The sequence below is a fragment of the Ylistrum balloti genome, unplaced genomic scaffold (assembly GCF_031769215.1).
Source record: "Ylistrum balloti isolate Yb309-2 unplaced genomic scaffold, AGI_CSIRO_Ybal_v1 Utg370042, whole genome shotgun sequence".
NCBI classification, from domain to species: Eukaryota; Metazoa; Mollusca; class Bivalvia; order Pectinida; family Pectinidae; genus Ylistrum; species Ylistrum balloti.
In genome coordinates this window covers 110,685-120,255 of record NW_026782099.1, presented here as the reverse complement: position 1 = coordinate 120,255, position 9,571 = coordinate 110,685, and the positions used below count along the sequence as shown (strand labels likewise).

General features: G+C 34.4%; 1 protein-coding gene across 1 annotated transcript; it reads right to left on the bottom strand.

Moving 5' to 3' along the window:
- Positions 1-939: 939 nt before the first annotated feature.
- LOC132549059 (pinin-like) lies at positions 940-9,318 on the bottom strand. The gene is made up of 9 exons (XM_060212960.1): positions 9,200-9,318; positions 8,142-8,210; positions 7,595-7,654; positions 6,989-7,073; positions 6,421-6,518; positions 6,173-6,248; positions 4,872-5,027; positions 3,039-3,177; positions 940-2,656 (listed from the first exon to the last, which is right to left on the bottom strand). Exons 1-9 carry the CDS (start codon positions 9,316-9,318, stop codon positions 1,980-1,982), a joined length of 1,479 nt encoding a protein of 492 aa, XP_060068943.1. The 3' UTR covers positions 940-1,979.
- Positions 9,319-9,571: the final 253 nt, after the last annotated feature.

Here is a 9,571-nt window from a genome sequence, read left to right as displayed (position 1 = left end):
CATGTTCTGAGGTTAATATTTGATGGAATGCTCAAAGACATTCACAGGTCAAATTTAGATGAAGTACACACATTCATGACAATGGTTATTAGATTAAAGAAAGACATGTATGACAGTCAACACCATAAAGCAATGACATTCACAAAATGGCACATGCATTCACAGGACATATATACCTGGTACATGTATATCTTAAAGTTTGATGAAACAATATCTTTTACCAACATACAAGAGATTAAACAAATCAGCTATGTTGATCTTTTCAGGAAGGTTAAGGAAATGAAAGTTTAACATACTGTAGTATTAGTTACAGATGCTTCAATCACACCTGATACAATTTCTGCTTTCACATCTGTTCTTGGCATTTACTATTGTTCTGTATTGGTAATACACTAGTTCCATGAATTAAAAAAAAATGTATCCAAAGTCAAAAATGTGAAGCTGCAATTGTATTTAGCACAACCATTTCTTCCTTGTTATTGCCTCCCCTTGTCCTATGAAAATGGTGCAATAGTTCTGTATCAACACTTTTGAGCTTTGTAAATGATGACTCGAGGACATCCTTGTCAGTAGGTAGATATACTTACCTGTCCCTGGTTCAATCTAAAAAGAAATCTTTTATAACAAGCCTGTTAGAATGTATCTTTTTCTGTCCCTCAATTATACTATGTATGAGATACAAAGCATTAATTGTCTTATGTCAGGTGTTTAACTAGACAATATATCAGGATTCATTGTTACCATTTAAGTCAAGATTTCAACCCAACGGCAGATAAAGGGCAAGGAGCTGTTCAAATAACGTAAAAAGTTGTCCACTGGATTATCAAGAAATAGCAAAATCAAATCTGAAAAATCATTTCTGTGATATCAATTGTTTTTAGATACAAATTAATTGTCTAATTGACAACTTGATGTTTACAATTTGTCATAAAACAACCAATGTAAATCAATGGGAAAAAAAACTTGTTAGTTTTCTTAAAATGAAATCAGGAAATTAAAACATTTTTCGATTGAAAAAGCTTATATAGCAGTCATGTGAGACCACAAATCTTGTCAAGAATGCACAAAACATTTATGTCCTTTTCAAAACTGAAACTTGAAATTTGTCAACACAAATGATTATGTGGAAATGCTATTAACACAATACACAAGTGTATTGCACTGGATTATTACAAACAATGTCAAAAGATGGATGCCAATTCAGACCTTCTGGTGGCTATCACTGACAAGTGTATTTTTTTGGGCATGAATACCTTCAGCGTAAACCACCATGATCTGACAGGAAATTATAGTACACTTTTTTTGTCTATGGGCTAAATCTTTCAGATGTTTTATTTTCTACAGCTTTTGAATGTCACAAAGCATCCAAATTATAAAGAAAGCTTAAAACATCATTATGTAGTTTCATAACTACGTAACATTTTAAGCTTTCTTTATGATTTTGATGGTAAATTATGATTATGAGCAATTATGAATTTGACACACCCCCACTACTCCCCCATAACTCAGAAAGGTCTATAACTGAGCTTTAATTTCAAATCATGTCATGACGGCGTAATCACAAGTATTCATATACTTAAAATCAAACTTATCCGTGATAGCCACCAGAAGGCCTAAAATGGCACCCATCATTGAATCAATAAACTCTTCTCTATATACATGACACTGATACCAATATGTATCTACTATGAAGAACTATTCCCATCCCTATTTTTCATCCCAATCACTTTTTTAAATTCAAACAATTTCCTTCAACAGATTTATATTCAATATCTTATATTTAATGAAGTATCCACTGTATAGCTGTTACATAGCTACCTCCCTCCCTCCCCTGTTTCTTGGACAACAATTTTCTCTTAGACATGTTTCTCCCCAGTTTCAGCCAAGACAAACAATTGCCCAACCCTTTTACTGAAAAGTACTATAAATCTTATAGGCCATATACATATATTTATATATGAGCTGCCCCTTCCCAGATATCATTCATCCACAGCATCATGCACTTCTCCTTCCTCTCCTTCCTCCTCCTCATCTTCTGCCATCATAGCTCGAGACTGTTTTGTGCTCTTGGCCATTTCAACTTGTGTTTCCCCAGTGTCCATCTTGTCTGGCTTCACTGAAGTATCTGTCTGCTCTACTGTTCGTTTATCTTTAACTACCATACTATTACTACCAGTGTTGTTGCTAGATTCAGTTCGGAGTTCTCCTTCCTCCTCCTCTTCTTCCTCATCATTGTAACTGATTTCCACCCTGGGTTCAGCACGATCCTTTGCCCTGTCGTCCCTTCTTGGTGCCCCTGTCTTATGACTGTCTCTCCTGCCCCCTGACCTATCCCCTTCTTCCTTACTTCTCCTTCGGTGCTTACCTGCCCTATTGTGTCGGTCTTCCTCAGTTACACTATCAGACTTCCTGCGTTTTCTTGGTGTCTCCCCATCCCTACCCCCTCTATGTTTATCCCTCTGATCTAGCTGCCTACGCAAGTCTACCCTTTCCCCACTAGATTTCCTACGCCTGTTTTCCTTATCTGTGTTTCTATCCCCCTCCATGGCCCCTTCGTCCTCTTCGCCTTCCATGTCAACTTTTCCACCTGGCAGGTCCTTGGCCATCAGGTCTTCAATCTCAATCTGCAGTTTCCTCCTTCGCTCTTCAATCATGTCTGTTGAAGAAATATATTATTTCATGATGTTTTTTTTCTTCAACACATGTACCAAAGTATTGAACGTTATATGCCAAACTCAAGCTAAAGTGAAATAAATGCATGATTACTATTTTGAAATGCATACAGATAAGACAGATGCTAAACCATTATGCATCACATTAAAATGGTGACAGGTATGTCATACATAAGTTTGTCTTCTAACAGACCTTCCTCATTACAAATTAATTATGAAATTCTAAGAAATGGGCTAAGTGAACAAACATTTAAATCACTTTTTTTTCTGCTTGTAACACAAAACAAGTAACACGATCCTTAAAGTAGTCACTGTATAATAATCAAAGGGCTTTTTTTTTTCTTTTCTTTTTTTTTACAAACATACCATCCACATATTTAGCAGTCTCTTTTCTCTTTCCTTCTAATACAGCATCCATAGTTTTTGGAAGATAAAATATGTGTGGTTTGGCTTTGGTGTGAATAAATTTTTCTAACTTGCGTGTCTCCTTTTCCCAGGCATCATGCTGTAAACAGAACAATTAATATAATAATAAGTAAGAATATTACTCATTTCATGCAAGACCAATAAATCCCATTAAAAATCCATCATATAAATATATCTTCCAATTATCTCTTCCAAACTACAGAAAACTATCTAATGATCATTCTGTATTTTTAGGTCATTGGACCTGATGGGTCGGGATGACCTATAGATATTGTGTTTTGGTTGTTGTCATGCACCAACCGCCACACGTAATCTTTCTGTTCAAATGACTTCTCAATAACCAAAAGGCTCAGGATATTGGGCCTGTAGCATGACGGGATGAAGGGTTACAAAGTTTGTTAAATTGAATTATCTTAACCCATTTTCAAGGTCACAGGGGACAAATGTGTAAAAAAAATCTAAATGACTTATTCTCAATAACTAAATTGGGTCAAATGTGACAAATGACTTCTTCTCAAAAACAAAAAGGTCTTGGCTGGTGCTATTGGTTCTTTGATATAAGTGGATGAAATGAAGGGCTACGATCTGTTGAAATAATTGGCCTATACCTATATTCAAGATCTCTTGGGTCCAGTGAGTTGAGATCTTAACATTTCTGTTTAGACAAATCATAAGATTCAGAGTAATGGCATTTTTGTAGTAACATGAGTAAAGAAGATGATTTCAAGTTTGCAGAAAATGTTTTTATGAACCAACAATGTCTTCTTTGTAAGCTGTAAAGTAGTTGAGCAATTTATTTAAGGCCTTTTTTGCCTCTTTCATATAAAGGTCTTTATAGTGTGATGACCGTTATGTCCTGTGGGCTTCTTGTTCACTTACACAACTAGTTGCCAGATCTACACAGTGTTCTTAATTGTATTCTTTAAATTCCTTTCAGTATTACATAAAAAAACATTTCATTTGCTGTTTAACATGTCACAGCAACTGAGAAAAACTATATACAAATATAGAAAATCATAACCTTCTAAGTCAACGATATATATACTCCTTTGAACCATAACATAGATTTATCACATAATCTGTATGTTATCCATTGAATTTGCCCATGTAATATTTCAGCATACCAGTACACCACTAGTGTAATGTATCCTGGAGCATTTTGACGTCATCATAAGGACAAAATCACTGCCTCTATATTTTTACTATAAACTTGTCAAAATGTAACTTTTCTGATTTCTGTGATAAGGAGTACTTTATATTTGTTTTCCTTTCATTTGAGATTTTATGATACTTGTCTTGAGGTTTAAATTTTTTGCTTACAAAGGCTCAAAAAAATAAAATTGTCTCAAGGCTTGTTTCATAAAATGAAAATTTACTTAAGATCTTACATTTATACAATCTATAAAATGCATACCTGCATACAACCCTCAGAAGTCTATATTCATTTATCATGAACCAAAATATGACATTTATATTGATGCACTGTCAATTTATATCTTATTTCTTGTCAAATATTTATCTGTATAAAAAGGCTAACCAGATATAATATGTTGGGTGTTACAATGCATATTTCTATAATTATATGTATGAGTTACTTGGTTAGTTACCCTCCTATCAATGTAGGCAGACACCATAGTACATTTATTCTGAAGTAAAATAAATGGTTTTACTGCAATCCATAGATATGCATGCTATATTTTTACTAGCATGGATTGATGATGTTTTTCTTGAAGCTTAATTCTTTGTCATGTTCACAGTATACATAAAACTTACTATTTCAATAAGTTCCATTTTGTATTCTAGACGACGAATTTTGGCCTGTTGTTGTTTTCGTTCCAAGAAAAGCTGATGACGTTCTCTGAGAAGATCCTCCTTCTCTGAAATGGCTTTTTCTTCCAACTTTTGTTCAATCTGTTTTCTTTGAACTTCCTACAAAAATCATTTGATTTCAAGATTATATCTTAATTGACAAACCACTTAAACATTTATCATCCATATTTCTCATATTGTTCTCCACTCCTTGGAAGAAAAGGTAACAATTTTCCTACATATATACTGAGAGAGTTCTCAGTCCCTTTATGTTAACTATGTTAAATACATTTATCCATGTAAGAAAATGATTCCTTTAGAATATTAATATTCCTATCTTTACTTCAAAGTCTCTATTTAGAGGTAAAACTGCAGTAAAAATTCTTATGAGATGCAAGCTATAGGCTGAAAAATACACAAGGTCAATTCAGGTTAAATAAATACATATTCCATACTTCAGTTCTAAAATACTAGAATTTAAAGATTTGCCATTTTTTTTATTCAGTTTTTGAGACTTCACTAATCTGAAGTAACAACATGATCAAAGCAGGAACTATATCTATTTAGACAAAATGGAGTCAAACTCAAACATCAATATTCGGCCGAGATGTATTGAGAGATAAAAGTGTAGCAAATGTGCAAAGTAAACACTTGTATACATTCTACTGTGCTGTGAAAGCATAAAAGTCTTTTTATCACTGACATTTCGAACAGTTAGTTAAACTAGAAAATGTCTGTAAGACATGAATGCCCCCGCCCCCCCATGTGAAATAATAGTGAAAGGTCCGAAAGAGATGATTTTGTTAATTTGTATGCAACTATGTACAACTTAAGTTTCATACTTAAATTGACAAGTTGATTTAACGTACATGAATTTGGAATTTTGTTCTCTGGAAAAAATGAGGGAGTATATTAGTTCCTTATGCCTTAAAACCCACAAGTACCAAATTATGTAGAAATAAGATGATGTTCCTCTTTTTTGAGTTATCTCCCCCTGGTGGCCATCTTTTTTTAGAATGCCGAGAAATTCAACACTGCATGAGGTCTTTCCATACTTGATATTTGTATGAAGTTTCATGAAAATTGCCTTCTAAATGAAGTTGTTAGGTGGTATATACTGATTTGGGACACGACGGACGGACATGGGCAATGCTATATGCCCCCGGCCATAAATGGAGGGGGCATAAAAATGTACCTGTATTTCTAAAATTCTCTTTAAGTGTGGACCTGAATTCAATTATGTATGTCTACCCCATTTAACAAACCTTATCTTCAGTTTCCTTGGCTTCATCTTTGAATTTTCTCAATGTTCCCAAGAGTAAGCCAAACATTCTTCTATTTCTGAAATCAAAATGTCAAAAACGAATTAAAACATTGAATACATATTGTGATATTTGAACTATTATCTTTGATGCATCCAATTTTGTTACAAGTAAGAAAGCTTACTTATATTTCCCACAAGACCTATTGCATATCATGTTTGTATTGTAAATACTTGAAGAAAATAGCTAACCTGGCGGTGCCCTTTCGGTCTGAACTCTGTTCCTCAATGCTGGATTGGCGTGTCCTGGATTCTTTAGGGGTAGCAACAACTGAGGACTGGATAGTGGGCTGAGAAACAAACAATATAAAAATTTCCAGTTCCTACACAACCCGAGATTATTTCAAATATTTTTTGTTTTTTGTTATGCATCTTTTGTCCTTTATTTGATCTGATATCAACTTAACAGCAAGTCCCTCTTCATTTTTTTTCCTTTCATGTTCTGGTAAATGCGACTAAAAAACATTAGTAGTCTGTTAATAAATCACACATCCACCTGTTTAAAAAGTCTAAAATATTGATAGTGCTAATGTAAAAATTGAATGGAATAATTTCTTAAATGTTTTACATGAAAACATACAGGTTTCAGTCTAGTCAAACATTCATGTCCCTCTATGATACCAATAAATCTACCTTTCAGATTTTTGCATCCATTTTCTTAACCCTCTGGTGGATATATGTATTACAAACAACCTTACATCCCAACACCCCAAATCTTCTCCAATCTCTTATCAGACTTAATTTCTTAAATGTTACCTACCTTGTTGGGAAGATCATCTTCATCCCCACTATCCCGTCCTCTTGGTGGACGTCCTCTGCCTATCATCCTATGCATTGGACCAAGCCTGTTAAAACAGAGAGCACCACATCAAATTCATATATAAAGTTCCAAAATATAACTTTATGTTTAGTATACAACAAAAAATATTGCTTCATAGGAGCTGAAAAAAAAACCCCATTGTATAATGCTTCCCTCAACAAAACTTTAGATTAACAAAACAAGGTGAACATACATATGAAATTTAAGGGAGATTCATTCAGTACTTTGAAAGGAATAGCCATAAGAAACTACATTTAAAAAACCCAAGATGGCTGCTTGTCGGCCATTTTGTTTTTTTCATCAGTCCCAAAATCAAACAGGCACAACTAGGGACCAAGGGGAATCTACATGCGCAATTTTCAAAAGATCCATCGAAGACTTCTCCAGAAATAGTGATAACAAAACTCATTTACGGACACACAGCCGATGGATCACAGACACAGAGCGATCTGACAAGCCCATCATCTGATGATGGTGGGCTAAAAAAGGGTGCAACTAGATAATTACGCTGACAAGTACAACTTCAAAGCCATACAATTAAGTTACCTTGAGAAAGCACCTCCGGCAATTCTTCTCTTAGCTTGTTGTTCCTCATCTGGGCCCCACCTGAAGACAATGTGAAATTTTTTAATCCATTTTAAGAGAGAAAAAAAGCATGAACTTGTCTTTAAAATGGACTGTTTTGCTAAGGAGTGAAATATGCTAAGAGTTATTGTTATAACTGCTCCAGGAGCATAGCCAATCCATCTGCATGTGTATCTAACTGTCAGTTTGGTGCTGTTATGTACGCCTGAATGTCCAATGATTCTATGCACCCAAATCAATTGATGTATGATACTACACAATGTCAACTGTTATGTCACAAAAAGAATCACTTAAATACTGTCAATGAGGTTTAGAACATTGTTCTTAGTTAAACTAAATGATACAACATGCAGGATCTCCATCTCTGAACCATTTTCAATTGTACCTCTCAAGCACTACCTGACCTTGTCAGCAATAACTTGAGACCGGAACAAACAAATTCCTTCAATGTTGTTTATTTATACATTATGATTTCATATTTATAAGCAATTTAAAGCTTAACAAGTACCTTGCTTGAAGCAGTAAGCGCTCCCTACCCCTGCCATCAGCAACAGCTGTTACACGTCTTGTTGAGGGTCTAAAATGAAATATATCTAGTTAACTCCATACATATATATACTACAATGAGAATAAATTATTTAATATTATGACAAATATTTGTCTCAGGTTTATTCTCACCATGTACATGTAATCTGCTGATCAACCTATATATAGCCATAAAGACTTTAAGACATCAAGTAAACATCCTCTTTCAAAAATTGTTGCTTATCAAAAGTTTGAGTTGCCATGGTCTACCAATATCAAGTGTTATTGTATCGTATCATGTTGGTCGACATGAGGAGTCCTTACAAAACTGATTGACTCTCTATTGCCCACCTTTGTATCCTTGAGACTTGATAGGTGATAAGTAGTAGTAATTTACAATGTCTATATAATTGTTGTCACAAGAGTGTAGTCTTTTAGCTTAAAGCACCTTCTAGTAATGTAAGGTTCATGTTTAATTGGTAAAAAGTTCAGTCAGAGTAAGGTGTTGGAGCCATATTTAGAAATTTGTATTGTTGTAGCGTGCTTGAGCATTAAACAAATGTTACTCTAGATAATATACACTTGTTCCCGATAATATCTATCTTGAATGTTCTATTGGTGTCTTTACTTTGTTCTAATGTATTCTAATAATAAGAAACTGATGGAATCAAGATCACCGATTCTGGTTTGGGTTTCTTAGCCAGATAGTTAAACTGCAAATCTTAAACATGTAAACGTCTGGTGTTAACGTGGTTTACGTACACAGGGACGTATACTACACTTTGTACCTGTATAACTGGGCATTCAAAAAATATGCGTTGGTCATTTGGAGATTTAAAAAACGGTATTACTCATACACAAAACCATATTCTCATATGATTCTAAAACTGCGATTCGAGATACTGACAAATCAAGTTTCACCCCCCCCCCCCCCCCCTCCCTTTTTTTACAGATTCTTGGAAAAATCCAACCACAGTCGATGTAGACCTATTTGACTGTTAAGGCGAAGTATATTGTATCTGATATATGCAAAATGTCAACCTTGGTTCCGTTGGGTCTCTCCCTGTAAGTTTCTTTATGCTATCGTCTACATCTTTCAAGCTTTCCTTGGCTTTCTCTAACTCGTCTTGCAACGCCGATACACCACGCACGTCAGCCATTTTTTGCAACAGCTAAATGAAAACCGGGTACCTGTTACAAATATCCGGAAATTGCGGTTAACACAAAATTATCTACCACAATAATATACAAATTATAAGACAACTGCTTATCTGAATAAAGCATTTATCTAAATAAGTTCAATTCAAATTGGACCTTATAATCCATTGTTATATTGTACAGTATTTTTTCCCGTACCAAGTTTATAGAGTTTCTATTTTAAATATATTTCAATCATTAACATTAAAACTAGAT

Bases quoted from the DNA above. Each gene is read 5' to 3' on its own strand.
- LOC132549059 (XM_060212960.1), bottom strand. From the start codon at position 9,318: ATGGCTGACGTGCGTGGTGTATCGGCGTTGCAAGACGAGTTAGAGAAA. The intron at 7,074-7,594 runs GTAACTTAATTG...CTGTTTTAACAG, and splicing joins GCCGGAGGTGCTTTCTCAAG to GCTTGGTCCAATGCATAGGA. The intron at 2,657-3,038 runs GTATGTTTGTAA...TTTCTTCAACAG, and splicing joins GACTGCTAAATATGTGGATG to ACATGATTGAAGAGCGAAGG.